This window comes from Anopheles coustani, chromosome 2 (genome assembly GCF_943734705.1).
Source record: "Anopheles coustani chromosome 2, idAnoCousDA_361_x.2, whole genome shotgun sequence".
Classification (NCBI taxonomy): domain Eukaryota; kingdom Metazoa; phylum Arthropoda; class Insecta; order Diptera; family Culicidae; genus Anopheles; species Anopheles coustani.
The window spans coordinates 5,577,621-5,600,200 of NC_071289.1; the positions used below are offsets into that span (position 1 = coordinate 5,577,621).

A 22,580-nucleotide genomic window follows, 5' to 3' on the forward strand; every position below is an offset into this window, starting at 1 on the left:
CATATTTGGATGAGGCGTTGAAAAATACCTGTCAAACTTTGGACTGGGGCTTGGAAGGGGTGGCGTTGGAACGGTACACGTTTGTTCAGATATCACGAAGAAGGTTTTTCGTCGTCTTCTAACGAAACGCCACCTAACCGCACGTGCTTTGTGGGTCAGACCAACCTCAAAAATGTTACCCCCTTGGTACTCCCAAATGCCGCGCGGGAGAGACAACGACAATAGAATATTTAAACACGTTTAAAATATGCGAACGTTGCTTTGGGAGGTCAAAATAAATAATAATGAACTCTTGTTGAATGCACGAATTTAGGAGAAAAACATTCCACTTTATCGCTTTTTACATTCATGTTGACCTAAAACTATGACTTTCACATACAATGGCTCTGTGAAGGAAATTTATTTATAAATTTTCCCATTTTGTCTTTCTTTTCATGTTTGTTTTCCCAGAACCATGCTTTCCAACAGCACATTTTTAAATTAATTTTCCATCAATAGCCATTCAATTTCAGCGATGGTAAACACATAAATACGTGGGGGGACCCAAAAGTAACGGGAATCGGGTTATAGGGAGAAGAGGGGAAAAAGGGGATCGGGTACAATATTTTTTTTAAAAAGCTTAACATGTTCTTGATCAGTATGCAAAGTTTAGTTTCTGTAAGTGCATCCGCTAGTCTTTGAGAATTTTTTCAGTTTAATGGTTTTAGTGTTTTCGGCGATTTTGTGAGATGGGCAAGTGAAACTGAGGTCAACCTCGTTCTGGGCTCCCCACAGCTTCAAAAGCGGACGAAAATGTTTCAAAAATGAACAACCTTGTTCAGAATGTGTTCTTCCAGGATGGAAAAATCGGTATCATGCCATTTTCGGTCAAAAACTGCCTCACGGACAGCGCTTTGTGGGCAGGTGCGTTGTCGTGGGCTCAGTTCCGTGGAAGAACCAGTCTCGCCACGGATCCGTCGTTTTCTTCCAGCTGTTTCCCCTAAACATCTTCAAATCTGCCTGGTGGATTTTTTAGTTTATCCTCCATCCTGGATAAACAATTGCTAAACAGGATTGTTGATTTTTGAAACATTTTCGTCCGTTTTTTAAGCTGTGGGGAGCCCAGAACGAGGTTGACCTCAGTTTCACTTGCCCATCTCACAAAATCGCCGAAAACACTAAAACCGTTACACTGAAAAAATTCTCAAAGACTAGCGGATGCACTTACAGAAACTAAAGTTTGCATACTGATCAAGAACATGTTAAGCTTTTTAAAAAAAATATTGTATCCGATCCCCTTTTTCCCCTCTTCTCCCTACAACCCGATTCCCGTTACTTTTGGGTCCCCCCACGTAGCTTTCCACAGTTCGAGGAATTGGCGGCGTAATGAAAGCTTTGTTCAAAGTTGGCCTAACCTGGTTAGCGTTTGTGGGCGCTTTTCTAGGTTCCCCGGAAGGCATTGAACTCTACTTGTGGCTTGGCAAATAGAGCGCGTCCATGCGACTCTCGGGATCTCGATGTGCGAGTCAATTGTTGCTGATTGCATCATGCTTTCCCACAAATCAATGGCTTCGACGGGGACTGATCACGGGGGGGATTGAAGGGTCAACACCGCAATGCAAAGGATATTGAAAGCGGCATAATCAGTTGAACTAAATTCGCTGAATTGATCAATCGATCTGCCGGGAAGGGGATTGAAAGTGAATAAATTAATTTGATTTGCAATATCATGGCCGATGTTTGTTTGCTGATGTTTGTTATCGCTTATCAAAACATAGATAGTCAACATGGATGGCATTCATGTTAGAGTTCCTTTTTTAATTTTCATTTTGTTACACGCATGTGCAACGTAAGCCAATGTCTAAAATTCTTATGAAAACAAACCGCTCGGATAAAAGAAAATAAGTTCCATTTGACCAACACATGTATTGGAATCCTTTCACACCCGCAGACGCAACCAACATCAAATGCCCATAGGCAGGCGATTCATTTTTGTACAATGTTTGGTTCAGATGTTTATGGGCACGTTTATGGCCACCTGACCCCACTGCATCCCCCCCTCATCCACCGAAAACGACAGGTTTTTGGCCAATGCTCCAAGCGGAAAGCGAGGCCGCAGATGGAATGGAGGAAAGCTGCTTTGCGGTCGACCACGAAAATCGATTGGCAGTTCAAAGGGCGGCACTCCAAACACCCGATGCCCATTAGCCATTCGGGTGACTGATTAGGCGACCGTGACTTGCGGTGGCCGATGCCAAACGGGGCCAAACATAAACGCCTCCGGCACGAAAATGGTCACTTTGAGCGGGGTGGCAAAAAGGGGGGAGGAGGGTTTACTCCCGTGAATTAACTCTAATGGGAAAACTGCCCCGTTTTGTTGCCAGCTCCTGTGACAGCCCTTCGGAGCACCTTCATATGAAACGAACCAGCAATTTCCCTGACCATCCCAAAGGGAACATAAAATGGCATGTGCATTATTGGAGTCCCGTTTCGTACGAACGACTGTCTTCTCTTTCACTTTCATTTCCTGCCATCGTATTGATTCGTACGTTTTATTGAAACAGCTATAATAATTTAACATTTATGGACATTTATATGTTTCCTCTAATAAATCTAACATGCCTTGCATGTAAATATTTTAACTTGCACCAAAAATACGTTCACTATCATTGACAAAACAAAAACCACCAACACCCATTGTTTAGAAACCCACGGTTGTGGTTTTCACACCTCATAAATCTTCCTATCACATCATTATTGCACTCGTTTACGCTTCTTTTCACCCTTTCAGCCTTAGTGCAACGTGCATCGGGTTGTGCGTTCGTGTGAAATGATCCGTTCACAAATCGAAAGTGAACAGCAAAAACGGGTCCCCTACCGTATCCTCAATCTGTTTCCAGCTGAACGCATCGAGCGGTACGATAAGGGATTAAAAAACGCATTTTAATTAGTCGCGTTGAGCTCCGTACTTTACCGATCAATATTTTGGCTGGGGGTAGAGTGTGAAAAGAACGAGTAATGATGTGTGGTTGAGAACGTACATTCGAGACCGGGGGATCAAAATACAGCTGATGATGTAATTCATTACCAAATCCACCACAAACGCGGATTTATCATACCGTTAATTTGTAAACCGTAACTGGGTTGGGTTGCGGCAGTTTATGCTGATTGTTGTAATAAACTTTCTCCTCAATCGATTTCAATTGGTTAATGATCGATGGAAAAAATGTATTTGATACAAAGAAAAAATTGCCAATAGACAATGCACAACCAATACTGTAAATAAACTTACGCAATGTTTTGTAACAACCTCAGTGGTTCGTTACGAATCCGTTCAATTCAGGAAGCAATTATTAAACCCCGTTCCTCAGTTCAGTTATTGAAAGCATTCCTTTTTTTATCTACAAAGCCCACGCGTAATGGACACAACAGTCATAGTCCCCGGGGGCAGAGTGTTTTCCGAAACGAAAAGTACATCCCCTCGGTCGATTTTTCACCACCAATAAATGGCCATAGCGGATCGGAATGGAAACCGGGGCAGGTTAAAAACGAACATCGAGAGCTTGAAATGTGTTTCACTTGAATATCGTTCAATATCCACACGACGGTTTGTATGGAGATTTAGCAGTTCAAACTGACCATAACACTGGTTTACCATCTTCCTTCTCGTCCCCCAAAAGCCAACTTAATGGTCGCCAGCCACAGTGCTTCCACGGGAAGTATAACCGTATTTAACCGGATAAATTTCCCGAGCGAATTCACATTTCCGCCGAATGTTTTATCTGCTTGGACCGTTTTTCCACCATCCGAGGTATCGCGAGCCGGTGGAAATGGCCGCTAGTCGACGGGTTCGCTTTGATGTTTGCTAGATGGCATCGAATTCAGATTCAGTAGCGAACACAAAGAAACCCATGTGGGATCATATCCTTTTTTCCCGGGGTGCAACGGAACCGAAGCGAAACCGTGGCGTAGTTCTGCCTTCTGTGGTCAAGCGAAGGTCTTGTTTTTATTTCACGTAACCATATGGACCGGGGGCCAGTTTGGTTTGGCAAATGTTCCGCTACATATATACCGAATGAAACACTTGCGCAACGGGCGGATCTCGGTAGCATTCCGGGATGGGTTTCCGGGTGTTTTTCACGTTTCTTTTTCTGCTCCCGCCGTCACGGGAAACCTTTTTGTCCCGCATTCACACCACAGCATACGCGCTACGCAAAACTTTGGCTTTTTTTCCATCCCACTCCGGGAAACCCATCAGTTGTTTTAACTTATTTTCGCGCGGGTGGAAAAACAAAACTAAACTGCCCACGAGCGTATAGTACCTACGGAAAGTACCACTGGAAAGAGCGGTCCAACAATCCGATCGGAAACTTTTATTTTTTGGAACTGCTTTGCGGATACAAACGGACAAAAAAGGGAAAACAAACCATTCAATTGGGAGCAGCAAAAAATACATTTCCCCCAAACTTTACAAACTTTTCTTAATGCTTAGTTTCCTTTGAGTTCAGCCTAACACAAATTTTATAACGAAAAGACCTACCAGTGAAACAATAGTTACTCTTTTCGTAACATTATCAAACAAACATACAATTCTCTTTGATCTTTAACATACTTAATGTAAAAAATATAACAGAAGAAACAAATTAAAACCCAAGGATATACAAGATAATTACATACTTTTAACATTAAATAAAATGCGTTGATAATTGACAGCAAGTTGAGTATTTATCGTTTTAATTTGATCCTTTTTTCGTTTCTTAAAGTCTATAAACATACGCTGCTCTCTACCGAAACTCACCTGCAGGAAAGCTGCGCTGTCCGTCTCTTTGAGTGCTTCAATGCAGAACTGGATCAGGCCTGTGGTTTGCTGGAGTTTCCCCGTACAGCTGGCCTGCTGGTCCTGTCGGGAAGCAAAAGTCGTGTAGTAGTAGCAAGGAAATTCGCTCGAGAGATCGTTAGACGATAATTTTACGGCGGTATAATTTTATACCACTCCCGATAAGCTCGAAAACTTTGAGTACACATACGATATGGCACGGAGGCAACCTAACCTCAATGTTAATCGAACCGTGCTTGTCCCCGGATGGGTGACGCGAGAAGCACCCAAATCGAGCAATCGGGATCGCGATAGCACGCAGCCACAAATCAAGTACTTGCGGCTCCAACTCGTACCGGGCCCCGATCGATAACCAAATCAATCCTTACCTTTAGCGTGCGTATTTTGGCTTCCTTATCGCTTCGTATTACATCGAGCAGGACGTCCCTTCGGGCGTTAATGGCCGCTATCAGCGCTTCGCACTGAGCCGTAACGAGGCGCTCGAACTCGATACATGAATCCTGCGGGAGACGGGACGAGATAATGGCGTTGAGATTAGACGGGAGTACAAGCTAAACTCTGGGTCCATTGGAATAGCGAATCATTTTAAGTAAAAATCCATTAACGCATCAAAGAACAAAGGCCCGGATGGGTCGGACGGTGGGCCCTGGTATCAGCGTGTGCAATCGGATATCCTTTTGGAAGCTGCAGCAAATAAACGACCACCGAATAGTGTGCCCTTTTTCCCGTCGGACACAATAAAGCTAAATTACAATCGACGCCACAAGTTCGCTCGTTTTCCGACGGGAAGTCCTTGCCGCAAATCCAGTCTTTTTCGATGGCTGACTTCTGGCATTCGTATAAACAAACATATATAATGCTTACCGTCACTTTGTCGCTCATTCCCTTCAGTCTTTGGATGAATTCCGTTGTGGAACGCGCCTTTTCCGAGAGCTGCTGCAGGTTGTGGGAGAGTTCAGTCTGTGGAAAGGAAGCCAGAACAGAAAAGGTAAACACGAATTAGTGAACTGTTTGGAGAAATTATTCAAAATTTCATGGGTTGATTAGCATTTGGGATGTTTAAATTTAAGGTTAGAAAATCGAAGTCAAGCCGAATTGTCGGTTATTCGAGGAGAAACCCTTGCCGAGGCTCGTGTCATGCTCGCATATGCTTGTCATATGCACACTTTGGGGAGACAGATTTCCCGCTCCAGAAAACATTTCCCTTTTTGAGACGCTGTTGATGGAACGACAAGAGAGTCGAGTAATTAAGGTGCCAGACAGCATCAATAAAATAAAGCCGGGCACAACAACGACCCCACAGAACTCCCCACGGGCTTTGATGGGAGGGAAAAGTGAGCTCCTTGCGCTCCACATTTCCCCCAGCGAACGGAACTCAACCGGGCCGCCGTTACAGTCTGCATACATTTGCAGACATTAATTTGAAATTACACATGCAACACCGGTCCCTGTTGAGGGGCAGTTTTCCGGGACCCAAGAGAAACTTCAATACACGACTACAGCGGTGCCATCAACATCAGAACAAGCTGTTGCAAGTGGGAGACACACCGCTCGAGTCAAACTGTTGGCAACAAACAGTTCCCGCTCTTGTTCAAACCGATGCTACGACAATGCGTTCATGTTGGTTTTCACTGATTTTGGAAAATTTGCATCCCTTAACGATTCACGGCGAAACACATACGGATTCACCTTCGACCGCAGACGTCTGATGGAAAACACTGGCACATTCCTCGAACGGCTCGGCGGTTCGTAAACAACACATCCCAAAGCAGACGATTGTGGACTAAACAGAGTGAAAAAAAAATGCTCAAGGAAAAACCAACACAGGATCCATCGAACCATGATGAAGTAGACGGATATAGTACGCAGTACGCAGAAATAAGTACGCGCCACCGGTTTAAAAAAAAAAGTCAAATGACATTTTAACGGTCTAGATTTGTTCCACTGGTTACGCCACTCACCTCTCGCCCTCGTCAACCCTGCATCGACGTAGTACACAGCTTCCAAAACGGCTGTCTATATATGCGGAGATTTATTTTTCGCTCTCCTTGACACTGTTCTTTGCCTCAAACGCCCGCCGTAAACATATCGCGGGCGAAGGAAGGAAAAAACATTTGGTCACGGTCGCTGGCTGGCGCTGGCGGAAAAGTCACAAACAAAAATGTCGCTTTAGGACCATGTGGACCTATAGTATATACGTATTATTTGGGATCATCTATTAGAAGTTAGATGGTTACTATGGTTACTAACCAGCATACTACAAGCAGCAAACATCATTATGCCAATACAACCGTTCACTACCTTTATCAAAATGCAACGCTTATGACCAACTGTCAACAGGTCTTTGTTTTAAACGAGCCCGAATATTTCCACGCAAAATCAAGGGGGTAGCCATTTTTGAGGTACCGTTGTTCACCAAACGTTGGGAATTGGAGCAAAATTTGAAACGAATAGGCTCCCTTATCTCGTGGGAAACCATAAACACACCAACGGCTTAAGCTAGTAAATGTTCCAGATGGAATCTAGTTTTAAACGGGCCATTAAATAATGTTGTGTTAAGAAGGAAGAGAAATTAGCAACTTTAAAAATGTAGCACAAAGAAAACTAGCGCATTAATTATCCCATCGTAGACGAACTAGGTGAAATAGTCAACTGCACTGGAATTGATAAAGCAAGCATGAAACAATGGTACCATAAATACGTGTCAGTGTTTAGCTTCATTAGCAATGTTTGCAAGGTTGACCCAAACTGTTAACATCGTTTCGCGTTTTGCATGGTAATTTTGGATGCTGCGAAAGTGGAACATTATGTAGATTTACGAGTCTTCAAAGATGTTTTTCATCCCATGTATCAGCAAGCAAGTATGTCCGGGAACATCTGTGTCGATGCTGTAGTTTACCCAACTGGTGCCATTTTTGTACATTTGATCACATGTCTGAAACTTTTAGCATAGCACGGGGAGGCAGGAAAACAACCCGAAAACACCGGTTGAGAGTGTCATCGAGAGATTGTTAACCAATTTTACTCGTTTGACTAATACAATAGTGGAGAATGATGAATTCTACATGACGAGTTTTGAATCCCGACCAATTCGTTAACATTGTGGAATTCAGAGTAGTAAATGTGTGTTATGCAAAACAAAAACAAGAACAAATTCCCACCAATCTCGGCACCAACCATTTTGGTGTACACCGCACCGTCGACGCCACCACGCACGCGAGCCATATTTTAGCTAAGTTCTGTTTGCGCAGATGTTAAGCCGTCTGATAGCTACCCTGAGACTTATAAAATTCTACCCCACGCGTTTGTGGGGCACGAAGCGTATTCGCTCAGTTACGTTTCAGCCTTCATCATGGCAAGGATATCGCTGTCCCTACTTCTACTTGGCTGCACGCTGCTGCAGGTAAGTCAACGTGGCACTCACTAGTAGCTGATCCGAGATGTAGAAGTTAACGACGGCCTGCCTATTGTTTTAGTATACACTGGCCGAGTTCGGTTCGACCGGCACCGTCCAATCAAGCCAAACGATTAGAGATGCGGCCATCTCTGCCACGGGCAAGTTCGATTTACTGGACGCTAAGAACGGGTACGTGGTAGTTACCATGTACACCCTGTTCACCACGGTGCTACCGAAAATGGAGTCACTCGGTACGCACTTCAAGACTAGGGGCAAGGCGCTTACCGAGAGCATCAGCAACGCGGTGCCAAACACTAGCCGCGACTACAACGCCGTCTTCGACCCAATTCTGAACGCAGCGACGGCGTTGATTGCGTTGATCGACGGTGAGCAAGCCACGACACGGAGCGAGCTTACCACCCTCCTAGGCACGGACGACATCGACCACCTTTTTGGGGATGTGTTTGGCAACATGCGTCTCGCCACCGAACGCGTCCATACTGCCTTCACGCAGCTTAAGAACGGTGTTAGAACGGCCCCTGTTGTAGGTGGCCGGTCGCGCGTATCATTCAGTGTCGTCACGTCAGCTGTGCTCTCGGTAAATCTGCTGATGGCGACGATTCCTGCGGTGGAGTATACCATTCAGGTTACGATTGAGCATATCGAATATGGCGACCAGTTCCTGAACAGCTTGGAACTGATGAACACAGATATGATCAATAATCTGCAGACTTATTTGAGTGACTTCCGAGAAGCTCTGCTAGAGGTAGGTGGGGCAATAGCGGACGCAAAAGACTTTGACGAAAGCGATTGGTCGGCGATAGTAGCTGGAGTTGATCCGGTCACCTCCAACCTAGCAACGCTTCCCGGGTATGCCACATTCAGCGGTGCTCTGACATCGTTAAGCACGAGCTACGATTCGCTGCTCGGCATCGATGACAACGTGGTGTCAGTGTTTACCACGTACCTCAGCGCTGCAAGCGAATATCTGGACCAGTTCCAGGAGATTCTAGTTCCGCGCGACTACCTTGCTATTACCTACTTACTGGAAGTGGTTGTTGCCGGCGGAGCACATGGCGAATTTTGCTTCTTCAAGTTTGGTCCCCGTCTAGTCAACTATTACCTGAGGTTGACAAGCGATGTTGAGAACTGCTTTGGTAGCGAAATACAAAAACTAACTAATCTGTACGACATAGCTTTAGCAATTCTCGACATGATAATGTTCGATCTAGAGGACCTCCTTGATAATCTGGAAGTCTGCGACTCAAGTGCAACTCCCGGAGCCTGCATTGATGCGGTAAAGTGCCACAACTTAGTAGCATTAAATTATTTCTCAACTAACATTTCTCTCTCCGTTCCACAGATTGGACCGCTCTATGTGGCGCTGTTTGCCGAAACGGACTTCAAGGTTAACTATTTCCTGGATTTGACCACCGCTGAGGCGTCGGCTAGCATCAGCCGATTGGGCGCCTGCATGTACGCAAAGAAGATTGCCAACATGCAGAAACTGTTATCCGCCAAAACTGACATTGAACATTGCCGTGCCGATGGTCCTGATGCTCCGGATCTGGGAGAGTAAAAAAATACCATACGCTCGCCTTGCTGCAGAAGTGAAGTGATGTTCAGTATGGCTAACGGATAAGAAACCACGACTAAACTTTGGTGGAAAAAACAACGTTTGTTTCATACGTTACAAAAGCAAAAGACAAAGATGTTTTGTTGCAAATAAAAAGCAAATCAACCATGTCCATTCGTCAGTATGAATGCATAAGAAAAGTGAACCCACAGGATGTACTATGACTTCGTTCATGTTTTAAATATATTTCTGAGGCTTCACTCTTTTTTTTTAATTGGATGAAGCGAAAATGATCCAAAATAGGTATTCGCCCTTGAAATTGCTCTAAATCTGACAAACCCGTCAAGACCAGCTGTGTCATTATTTGGCAATTGTTGTACTCTGTCGTATACTGGAGCGTTTAACATGACACATCCCTACATAATCTAAGATAGTCTTTGTTTCTACTCTAGTTGTATCATGCAAAAGAAGGGAACATATTCAAACAGTTACTTCATCTATACATTCAAATACAGAAGAATAAAATGAACAATTGTGATGTTCTCGTAGGCAGTTCCATCAGTAACTAGGTCACATCCTCGACGGGCAGAAGCGTTTCGAGCATGCGCTTTGCAAAACACCCAAGGCCCAGAAAGGACGGATACTTTCCCATCGACCCCTTGCAGGACTAATAAATACTTGCGAATGGAGTGGGAAATATATGGCCGTAATGGGATAAATGGCTCATTCTCGTTACGAAAATGTGTGCCCTAGGAGTATCATTAGCGTAAGAGCATATGGTTTATGGAACCGATATTCATCGAACCCAAAGTGATCATTGGTATCGAATTCTAAGCATAATCTTTACTCTCTTTGTAGGTCACCCCGAAGACAACCCGACACTGATTATTTTGGAACTTTGTCCTTAGGCATATCGAAGGTTTCTTATTCACGCTGTAAAGTTACCAAAGATTCATGTCACATGATATTTATTATTAGACCAGTGGAGGTTACCTACATGTGCTAAATCAAGGTTCAAGGCATCGTTCAACTTCGTAAATGACAGTCTTTAAATTACAACAAAAAAAGGATGAGCACAATATTCCGGATCACGGTTAGCTTCAACTACGCGAAAGCATAAGTATTTACGTAAGAAAAGGTTTTCGTTCGCGTCGCTCATTCATCGCATGAATGAATCCCGTCATGCTTCGCCTAACCTTGCTTTATGATGCGCTTACGGAATGTATGCGTTGACGTATTATGAGGCGTATAATTCACGGGTTGTCTGTCGAGAAAAGATGAGTGAGCAAAGATCATTGACCTTTACTAGGTTTTTAAACATGGTTCTATGGTTTTGTGCTGAGAAAATAATATTCACCATGTATACAGAGTTATCATAACTAGAGGTTGAATATTGGTAAAGAAAAGTTTGCACACATAAAACAGTGCTAAAAAGTATCATAAAGCATCATTATATATTCTGAAGACCCTTTTTCCACGATCGATGTCAGCTGTCCGAACACGGGAGCGGCTCATGTTAACTGCTCGAACTTTACCCATTTGGCAAATTTGACCCGCAAAAGCGTTACGCTAAATCTCGACATCGAATATAAAGGTTAAACATTACGGTCAACCCGCCGGAAGGGCAGCGAGAAAAGAGAGTTTGACCATTAAAAACTTTGCCTACCACGACGTCAACGGGTGGGATGGATGTTGTTCCGATGGTCCATTTGGGGGAAAGTTTGGAGTGATCGTTAGGATATGTTTTACACGAAAAAGGGTGAAAATGCTGAACGACGACAACAGGTTGTTGGAATCAGAAATAAGGGAAATTAATTGTGAATGCGTTGCGCTTCACACAAATACAAAGTACACTTACGAATTGTGCTATAAAATTTATCGTAACTATTTTTCCCAAGTTATCAGCAGTGAAAATCGCACAAATGGTAACATATGTCTGTGAAGGTAGAATTTGTTTGAACGACCGTCTCGACATTTCCTTTCTGGCACAGGTTCTGCATTTTGGTCAGCATTATAGGCGAAATGAATTGAAATAGCCGTTTCCGTTTCCCCCCCAGAGCAAATGGCCATAAAAAACAGGACCAGTGGACCAATAAAACGTCCTCCAAAACATACAAAACATTCTCCAGTGGCCACCCAGCGGTACGGACTCATATTTTTGACATCTCTTTCACTCTTTCTCTAACTCCTTCTCCAACGCCTCAAAGGTAAACATTCAAAGGTCATAAAATCGACGCGTCACTTTACGGCTGACTAGCAGCTTTTTTTTTCCTCCGTTTATGTGTCTTGAGTGTTTAGGTTTGCGTATTATTTCTTTGTTTTTATCCAATCCCACCAGCCAAAAAAGGGAAGAGGGAAAAATAAACTTACCCACCATAAAGAATAATTCTGCACACATTTTTTTTTCTTTTATGTGAAACACCTTCCGATCACCACCCTCGCGGGGAGTGGGGCTTGTCGGGAGCTGAGCGCGGGAGGATTCCCATGTTTTATGCTCACTTCGCCGAACCGAACCGAACCGAATCTCTTGTGGATCGTCTCTTTGTTTCACCTCAACCAGGCAAAGGAAGGGACAAGGGCGTGTTATGCAGTTCGTATTGGAATCGTAAATTAAATTTTCATATTTTATTTCTCAATTTCCCCCGAGGAAAAGTACCACACACCCTCGAGAGCCGGCTCGAAAGCTTAGAGGCTCGAACATGCGACGCCTTTCTCAAACGCTGTCGTTTCGGAAGTTTCTGAAAGCACACACCCACAAAATACAAATCGCAAGATCTTGTGGAACGCATTCCGATTTTATCATAAAAGGCCGAAGCCACAAACGGGCACCAAAAAACAGGTAAGAACGCCGAAGGCCAACGGAGCTTTTCCTGGCGCTGCGAGCAAGTTTTCCCTCCAGCGAAGCTACAAAACCAAAAACCACAAACAACACACACAGTTGATGCGATAAGCTAGAATGTTGGAAAATTTCCATTTCCATGCTCCATGATATTTACAAAGCCATGGTGCTGCGACTGCTTTTCAGAATCGCAAATATTACGAACATCGTTGCGCGCGAGGGAAAAACTTTCCACCGGGAACGCACTTTCCGGACGTGACGCGGGGCTCAAGTGCGACCAACAAAAACGTTATGTCGTTCACATTTTGCCTGTTTTTGTTTCTTTAGGGAGTTTTTTTTATGTCCATGATAAAATTATGCTACCGATGACGGCGCTGTAACGTGCTGCCGCGCGCTTCGTGACAGCCAGTCATAAACGTTAAAAGGTGTATAATTTTTCTTTCGGAACATTATTTCTGTTCAACTCCCCCCCAGCAGCAGAACTTATCAAATGGACTTGCGTAGATGACTGATAATTTTTTGTCTTGTGCTTCCATTCAGTTAATGTATCCCAGGGTTTTGTTTTTCGTTGCACTTTTTGGATTAAAAGATGTATTTAAACTAATGGAAGGCAATTTCTTCGTAAAGGAAAAAAACAACAGCCTTCTCCTGGTCATCATCATTTACAATCGACAAACATCAACGGCGACGATTCAAATCAACGAGACACAACGATCGAGACCCAATTGAAATCGTGAGCATCAATCAGCATAATTAAAATTACATAAATCGAGCAGCAATAATAAAACCGGGACCAATCGGAATCGGAAGGGACTCGCTGCATCGAACCCCGCGCTCCAAAAGAAGGCAACCACCCGAAGCAATCATAATTCATATCACGGTTTTTGCCCATGCCTTGGGAACGAGAAGGGAGGGCGTAGAGGAAATACAAGGGCGGCTCGAATGAAAACGAATTGACGCTGCATGTAGATTACACACGGACGGGCCCTTCGATCGAGCCTTCCGTTGACCGGTGGTGGTGGTGGTGGTGGTGAAAAACCCTGCCAGAAGCTCGGGAGAGAAGGAAAAAACCAATCGATTCCGTTCCCGGAGGGAGCCGGGAAGACCGTTTGTCTTGGGAGTGGCATGGTTTCTCGATTGTGGTCGTATTCATTTTATTACCTTACCCTCCGCCCCCCTTCCAGTCAGCCTACCAAGAACGTTGATCGGACAGCTTTTTTCCCTTTTTTTGTTTTCTCAGTCGTTCACCCGAAAAGTAAATCACGCGACAAACGCCAATCGGAACGGTATGGAGAATAATATCGCCTCCTTTTTTTCCTTCGCTTCTTTATCGTAAGAAACAAGCGAAGGGCCTCCTCCATCCTCGCGCTCGTTTCGTGACGGGAAGCACGAACTGTGCGGCGGGGCTTTACGGCCGAAACCACGATCGAACGCGATTACTCGCCCCGTCCCGAAAAAAGAGCAGAAGAAAAGGCACAAGGCGCCATCAGCGTTCCAAGCGACGAAAACAAATTCCACGGCAAGGAATGGGCCTTCGTTTTTCCCTGTGAGGACTCAGCGTGCAGGACCACGTGCGACCAGGGACCCCGAATGTAATAATGTAAATCAAATAAAGCATAATCGATCCCGTGTGATATTGTTACGGAAAAGTAGCGTGGCGCTTATCGGCGCTCGTTTCCGTCTTCCTCCTTCTCCGTTCTGCTGTTCGTTCTGCCCTTTGGCGGGATTCCGAAAACGTCACCATCGGCATTGGGGAACCCCCCTCCCCCCCTCCCACCCTTTCCACTTCCAGGCCGAAACATATATAGCTCGCCCGTGTTTCGTGGGACGATGGAATAAATTGGAATCGTGAGCAAATTTATGCCCTTAACCGTCACCCGCGCCGAATGCATTCCGCTTGGCGTCCATCACGCCGCTTTCCCGCTTCTTATCCATTCCCTCGCGCTTCTACCCTTAATAAAAACTCGACATATTTTCTTCCACCGCTCCCAGCATAATATATCTTCTAGTTCGCCGGACCTCGCGCGATAGCGTGCGCTGGTGTGATTTGAAGGCATTTTTCGATAAGTTCTGTTTTTCCATTCGTTTCTATACGTGTTTTATTGTGGTTAGGCCTTTTGCCTCGCCATTCGATGGAATTGTTAGAATTAAAGAAAACTTTCCTTCGGTGTGCTAATCTTTTTACCACTTTGTCGAATAGGTTTCGGTATCAAAACGCGTTCGCCCTCGTGTGTTCGTTTGTTGTAGGGAGAAATGTTACAGTTCAGAAGGTTTTTTTTTTCTGATAGTACAAGTGACTAAAAGATTCTATTAAGGAAATAATGTTGATAACTGATGATGGTTAGAGAATTGTTGTATAAATGATTGTTGGTAACTAAATTGTTTTCCTTTTGTGTTCTCATGAACGCTTCATAGCTAAATTTAGTATTTTTATAAGCCAAGATTAACGTTCTATTCGTACAATTTACAGACTTGTCACCTTCAATTTCGTCAAAATAAATCGCTACATTTTCTTATCATCTCCACCTTGTTCTTCGTCATGCAAGTGCCAACGTTTTATGTGCGATGAATATTCAATCCATTTTTGTTAGTTATTTTTATGAAGGATTGGCTCCACACCATTCCGGTGTTATGACACTCTGGGGCGACAAATCAAACGTACCCGGGCATACAGCACCGAATTTAAATAAATTTAACTCCCGACAAACTCAAATTGCTCGAATACCGCGCCAAACGGAACGAAACACTGTAGGCTACAATAATAAAAAGGTCCACCGATCATAAAAGAAGTTTATGGCGTTCGGTCGTAAAAACCTTCGGGCTCAGTAGCAGCAGCACCTTCGGCTCACTTTGCAATTTGCCCGTGGACGAAAGTGACCGAGAACGGGACAAGTAATGCTGGTTTTGGTGATACCTTCCAAACCTGGGAGGACATTAGACACAGTTCGTTTCAAGCCGTCCTTCGCGCTGAATCGGCTCAAAATGATGTGTAAATACGTCGTGATGCTTTTATGAGCGATGGAAATTATGCCTCGCGGGGAATTGCCATAAAAAAACCCTATAACCATATTTACGTCATTAACTTCCTTTCGGTTAGGCATTGTACACACAGCGTCGAACTTGTCGCTTATTGAATCAAATATTAAATTGACCTGCCCATTTCTAGGCTCGGACGGGCCCGTGGGAAAACCGATGGATTATTTCCAACGGATAAAAGGGCTCCACTCAACACTCACTACAATTGCACTAACGTCCGATTAGGCGCGGTTCGTTTGCGGTTCTGAAGCGTTGGCCTCGCCGGATCGGTCATCGTTCGTTAGGGATCGTTACGATCGAACAAAAATCATCCTCGACTCACCAAAAGAAGTCCATGTGTTTCGTTTGAGTAGAGAAAACGTTAAACTCCCCCTTCAGAATCCGGATTCCATCACTTCCCGGCTTGTCGCTTAAGATTTAGAATATTATTCATTTAAACCCAGCCGCTCGTAAACCTTCAACCTGTGACAGTTATGAAAAACTCCAGCGACTCTTGAGGATTTTTTCGGCTTGGGGTTGTATGGAAGGAGAAGAGCGCAACCGAAATTCTCTCCCAGCGTTATTAATCCCTTCGTCGCGTCGTGGTTTTTCAAAGTGGAACGCAACGTTAATGACTCGACCGAAAGTAAAACACAAACCAGACCAACCAGAGCCGGTGGCGAAGGAGGCGCACACGGTTGGAGAAAATGATGGCCTACCGTTCCCTCACCCCCATTCCCCACTTCACCCTACCACCGCGACATGCCCGACGAGTCGCGTGCCGTTCCTTCGGGCGCACGAGCGTTATTATTATTCATGGTTCGCCTGACATCTTCATCGACTTCAGCCAACTGACAGACCGACTGCGTGCCGGAGATCTCTACTCCTTTCGGAACCAACCGTGTTTTTTCTTCTTTTTGTTTGCGACCCGCGACGGCCGTGGAACAAATGTACGACAACGCTCCTGATAAATCTTCCCGCGCGGTATTAACACGCCACGACCTGTCGGTTTGGGAAATGCGCGCTGGGAAAAACAGCTCCGTTAAGCTGTTAAAAGCCCTCCCCCGTGGCATGGTCGCGGAGGTCGCGTAGGTTACCTTTTTTTTGTCGGTATCGTTCAGTTCCGGTCGTTTAGATATGTATTTTCTGCTCTTTAAATATTTTCCACCGAGAAGAGCCGTGAGTAGTCCTTACCACAAGAAGAAAAAAAAACCCTCCGACACTAATCTTTACGTCTGTTTTCCTTTGCCCTAAAACCACCATGTGATAGCAATTAGGCACCGAATGTACTTTACGGCCCTACCAGAAAACACACACCCCATCGAAGCGCCATCGATCGCGCCGTGAAAATGTGGTTCGTTCTTGGGTTGGAAATTGGGTTTACGGAGAATTACTTTAACCCGGATGGAGTCGCAGATCATTTACTTGGGAGAGTTGTGATGGAAAAACATTCCCCCCGGACTTTGGGGTCCGAATTTCAATCGTTATCAAGCAAATTGGCGTGCTGATGCGACGACCTGCTTGATATATCCAGCTTAATCACGCGAAGGTAATAAAAAAGGTGGAAAGGGAAAACCACGCAAAAGGTCATTCACACGTGTTTTATGAAACTATTTTATCCGCCTTGGTTATTTTTGTGACTGTTTTAACGCATTTAAAATCATTTAGTGCAGATATACTTTTAACAAAAGTTCGTCAAAGACAACAACACACACACACACACACACAAATACAAACTCGAAAGTATTTCGTTTCGTTTGAAGCTCATTAAATCGGGGGAAACAAATCTCTCGGTATCGCGTCGACTTTATTAAGAAATTACGCCTGGCTCAATGGCTCTATTTTCCACTCGTGTTTTACGAGCACCGAAACGACACACGGAGCCTGAAGTATCACATTTCCCATCTGAATGCCCCGACCCCGTTCCGCTCTCTGCCCCATACCAATACCGACCGGCTTTTCATTTCATAACCTGTCCGGTTGGTGCTTCGGTGAAAGAGTTACACAACAAGGTCCCACGGGGAAATCGATCCCCTTCGGTTTTGCTCGCCACCGCCGAACGGCGGCGGGATGGACGGGCAGCTTAAAAAGAGCTAAAATCCGGCAACGGCCAGCCTGAAGAGATGCCGCACAAGCGGTGGAAAGGGGGGAACGGGCCAAAACATAAGGGGTGCAGTGGACGCGTCGCAAGAAACAAACGACCGAGGGTTTTAGCCGTGCCGTCATCGCGCTCCAGAAAGTGGGAACGCGTTCGGTGCATGGTGGTGGCCATAAATATGAAAAATATGTAATAAGATGTAAACAGTCGGCGCGGACACAAGAGGCCGATGGGTGGATGGAGGCGTTCTCCGGCGACCATGTTCTTTCTCCTCCCGACACCATCTTCTTTCCAGCCGTAACCTCTGATACCGACCGGTGCTGGAGTGAAAGGCGTTCGGATAGCTTCCACGTGCGACCACGGCACGTGCTGTCGAAGATGCTCTGAGGCGGCCAGCATCGAGTAGCATAATAATTGGCGGCGGTGGCGATGGTGGCGACGCAAGCGGTTTCCTCAGGCGACGTCGGGTCACCCCGAGCCAAGCGGGAAGGTATTTCTAGATGAAACTTCACATTGCTTTCCTTTTTTCTTCACATCTTTCTCTTGTTTCGCTCGTGGATATGATTTTTCATATCCCTCCCATCAGGCTACGCCGTGGAGTGGGTGGAAGTATCCCACACACGTCATAAGGCACTTGATCGCGACGCTTCTGCTTGATTGAAGCAAACTCCACGCGAGATAGGCTGGGACGTTTGTGCCGGCCAGTATTTACATTGAGGGTGAAATGATGCTTACTTGTTTCAATCCACGATTCCGGCCTATAAATAGGAGAATTCATAACGTGCGTTGACAGCAATATGTAAATAGAATGGGAAAAAAACTCCCTAGACACTTTGCACAGTTCTAGAAACAAGCGGTGACTGGCAGACAAAGACTGTTTGCAAAAGTGCCACTCAACGACATTGCAAATATTAAACGAAACATGTAAGTCTCATGTTTAAACAATTTGTAAAAATAGCGACAACGTGCATTAATCGATCGAATCGCCATTACTGCAGATAAACAAACAACAGCAAAAAGGGAAAAGCAAACCACCGCAAACCAAAGCCGCACTTAATTTGTGTTGACGGTTGAGTGACCTTATCGGAACGAACTATCAGACAAGCGTTTGTCATTAAAGCTATAAAATCATTTGCACCGCGTTGGAACAGGTTTGAGGCAAAATCAACACTTGGCAAATCGTCACTTTGGACAACACTGCGGGAGGCCGGTCCATCGACACACGGCCTTGAGATCCCGTGTTTAAGCGTTGTTTACCGTAAGATGATGGCTTCCGATCAGATCGACACCGATAACGTCAGTCGCAACATTTAAGTGCTTCAGTTGACAGTTCGAGTTGCCATTAATGGTTGATTAAGTTGATATCGTTCACCACTTTTCGTTGATTCATGCAGAGATTACGATTCAAATGGATGTGGTCTGTTCGTTTATGAAAAGTCCTAGTTTGTACTAATAAATCAATTAGATGAGAATTACTTGAACAACCATGAAAGGGTTTTGTGTGATGTTTGGATACATTAACTACTGCTGCCTTCGGTACCGTACCTGAGGAAAAAAAGAGAACAACAAATATCTGATTAGTAATTCTGTTTAATTTGCGTACTTGCTACATCGTCTACAAGCACACTGGAAATACAATTATCCAAATGGTTACAAGCGAGTTCCATCTTAGATCCCCGAGACTGTGGCGCACCAAGAAAATCCCTCCACAGCAGCGAAATGTGTATCAATAAATGTAATTAACAAACAGGATTGGCGTAACTCGTGCAACAGCTACGCTACACGTCGCTGAAGTGCATAATTGACTGCTTGACTCCTGGGAAAAAGTAAACCAATCGGGTCGTCCTTTGATGCAGAATTGGGTGGCAAGAAAAAGGAAGCAACGTTCACACGAATAAGAAATCTTGAGAAAAGCAGAAACTCTCCATCGGGCGGCAACAAAAGAAAAGTCCATTAGGGTAATTAAATTCCATGCAAATATTACAACCATTGGCAATGTTTTTCCCAACCCTCAGCCCCCTCGCTGTATCCACCCCCCATGAGTGCTCTCCGATGTTGATTGCCATGTTTGGGAGTAGGACTTCGGAGAAGGGTTTTTCCATTCGCTTATGCTTGAGTGTTGTAAGTGCTGCCGCCATTCCGATAGTTCATGCTGATGATGATGATGATGATGATGATGATGTTGGTGATCATTGCTGCTGCTGCTGCTGCGGCACAATCAGGCCATAACTCACTTTATTCGCCCGGACTTAGTGCTGCTCACTACGCCGAAGCGGGCAGACAGAAGCACTCTTCTTGGGACTCTCCGGCACTGGCCATTCAAATATGAACCCTTCTGCTTCCACACCACTTTTGCTGCGGGCTGACTGAGTTTTCGGTCGCCAAGTGCGCTTAGCGAGCCATTTGCTAACTAGCTACCAAGCATCGGGCGGCCACAGCGGACGATCGGCCATCCTCTCTAGTAGGTCGATAGTTAGCCAGCAAGCTCGGTTTGATTTATGGAGCTCTCTCAGGAGGCCAGGCGGCCATGAACTGAATTTCAACACACACTTTCAATACACATCGCGCAGAGATCGTGCCATCGCGCGGTGGGTCCCTCTGTTATTGTCATTAAGCTTGCCCCCTTTGCCGACTTATGCCGTGAACCTTTGCGGTAAGAAGTCATGAAAAATATGTTTCTTAGAGCGCAACATTGCTTTGCGGCTTCTATATGCCTAGCATAGGGTTCTTGGGAGGCACTCGGTCGACACAAGAGTGTCTTAACTTTCCACCGAAACCAAACAAAACGATTCCCCGCCAGCTAATTGCTTCCTCAAAAATGAGTTTCTTTAGATTGCGAAACATTTTCGCAAAAGAAAAACCAACCCCAAGGGAACCATAATATGCACCCTCCCCCCACCTCCCACCTCCCAGAGAAATGCACGCCTAGAAAACCAACAGAGCAGATCTAATCATACAGTATGAAAAATAAAACTTTGCCAAGAAGCAGCATCTTTCAGGCGAAACTTTGCCACTTTTGATTTTTCGACGGTTGGCCATAAAACCTTCGCCCTCGGCGGAACTTGCGGTGCCGAAAAATGTTGGTTGCCCTTTTATGGAACACCGTGTATGTGTGTATTCTTGTCTATATGCTTTGCAATTCACAGCACGAAAAGCACTTTCCACACTTCTATTAGAAGAATGAATCATTAAAGCTAATGTCGTTTTGTCCGGGGGGGGAGGGTCAAAAGTAGACACTAAATGTTATGAACCGGGCCCCGGGACGATGATGATACTAAAGTAAAGTGCAGAACGTGGTAACGATTCATTTGCATCACGACTAAGACGCCGAGGCGCGCGATTGCATTACTGACCGTTTGGCGAACAAACACTTATCGTTTGGAGAAGCTTAGGTTTGCCCATTTCATAGCGAGAAATTTGCGTAAAAGTGGCATAAAAAGGGTAATGGAAAAGCAGGCAACAATTTTCTAATTACTTAACAATCGTATGTCGACAGCTAAGCATATTGTTCCGGCTCGAGTAATAACTTTATTAATGCAATGCTGTTTTGATTTCTGCTCAAAAACAAATAGCAAAACGCTCAGTGTCAGTGAACACAGATCGCCAGATAGTGCGTCGAATCGGCCGACATCCGTCGTGGAACGGAAAACCCACATGGAAAACGCAACGGAGAGACGCTTCTAGGTTTTCGACTTCGGCTACCGCAGCTTCCTGGCCACACTCGGGCCCGCACAAAGACGGAACGGTAATAATAATTTTATCTCCTCTCCAGGAAATGTAAATAAAATTATGCATTTGAAATCAGTGTAAATATTATGATTTCCGAGCAGCAGCAGCAGCACAATCCGACGAAGGTTGCTTTCCGTCTGCCTTTTCGGTCTTCCTGCGTCTCGAGACCGACGCGAGCGGGTGGCCTAATGGCAGCATAAATCCCACCAGCCTGCCGACTCCTTATTACTCTCCCACTTCTCTTCATCCCACATCAAACCACCAGCAACTCTATCATCGTCTTGTGTGTTGATCGATCTCCGGGAGTGTGCGTTTAAACAAGCGAAAATTTGCCTGGCCCTCGGAAGGCAAAACACCGCAGGGAGAAGATTCAAATGCAAATTCAACATCGCTGCATCGTTGCACACCGAAACGTAGCTCCCATCGGCAATATTCAATCCGGAAAGCGGAAAGCGGAAACGGACAAAGTGAGCCGCGAAAACACTGCACAGTAAGATTGGCCAATCGCACAAATATTGATTTTCAATTCGACTGCGATTGATTCAAACGCGGCTTGCGGACAAATACCGGGGATGAAACGCACCATGCATTTTTGCACCACTGTGGCTTAACTGTTCCTTTTCTTCCTTCCCTTCCCGGATCACAGCGAACGTTTTTATTGCGTTTGCATCGTTTTATGATTTATTTCTGTTTCGCGAAAGCCACAGTTCGCAATGCATCTGTTGCAAAAAAAAGTCCACCTGGTGAGTGGTCACTAAAATGGATCAATTTAACTGACTGCCGACAGCAACAGATTTGAATTTGTGAGAGATTAATACTCTACGGTGGAATATACCCAGCACAATAAAAAAGCATCGTGTCATAAAACATAAATAGCATTTTAATTTGGAAAGTCTGCTTCCATTAAAACAACAAAACAGTGAATAAAGAATGTGAAAAGTCGATGGAGTCGAAGCGGAAAAAAGAAAGGAAACAAATGATCACTGTATCGGAAGGATACCCTCATTGGATTGGAGAAAATCTCATTTCAAACATAAATAGAATCCAACCGGCATCACCCGGCCCTGACACTTTCGTCCATCCCCCCTCCCCCACCATCCAAGTCGGGAG

The 22,580-nt window shown here is 45.0% G+C and overlaps 1 protein-coding gene across 1 annotated transcript in view; it reads right to left on the minus strand.

Moving 5' to 3' along the window:
- The window catches only part of LOC131263931 (E3 ubiquitin-protein ligase TRIM9), a 74,232-nt gene that overhangs the window by 15,053 nt on the left and 36,599 nt on the right, over positions 1-22,580 (minus strand). The window contains exons 2-4 of the mRNA XM_058266217.1: positions 5,681-5,776; positions 5,185-5,316; positions 4,778-4,879 (exon numbers count right to left, since the gene is read on the minus strand). Of these exons, the coding sequence (XP_058122200.1) occupies positions 4,778-4,879; positions 5,185-5,316; positions 5,681-5,776 (330 nt within the window). The remainder of the gene's footprint in view (positions 1-4,777; positions 4,880-5,184; positions 5,317-5,680; positions 5,777-22,580) is intronic.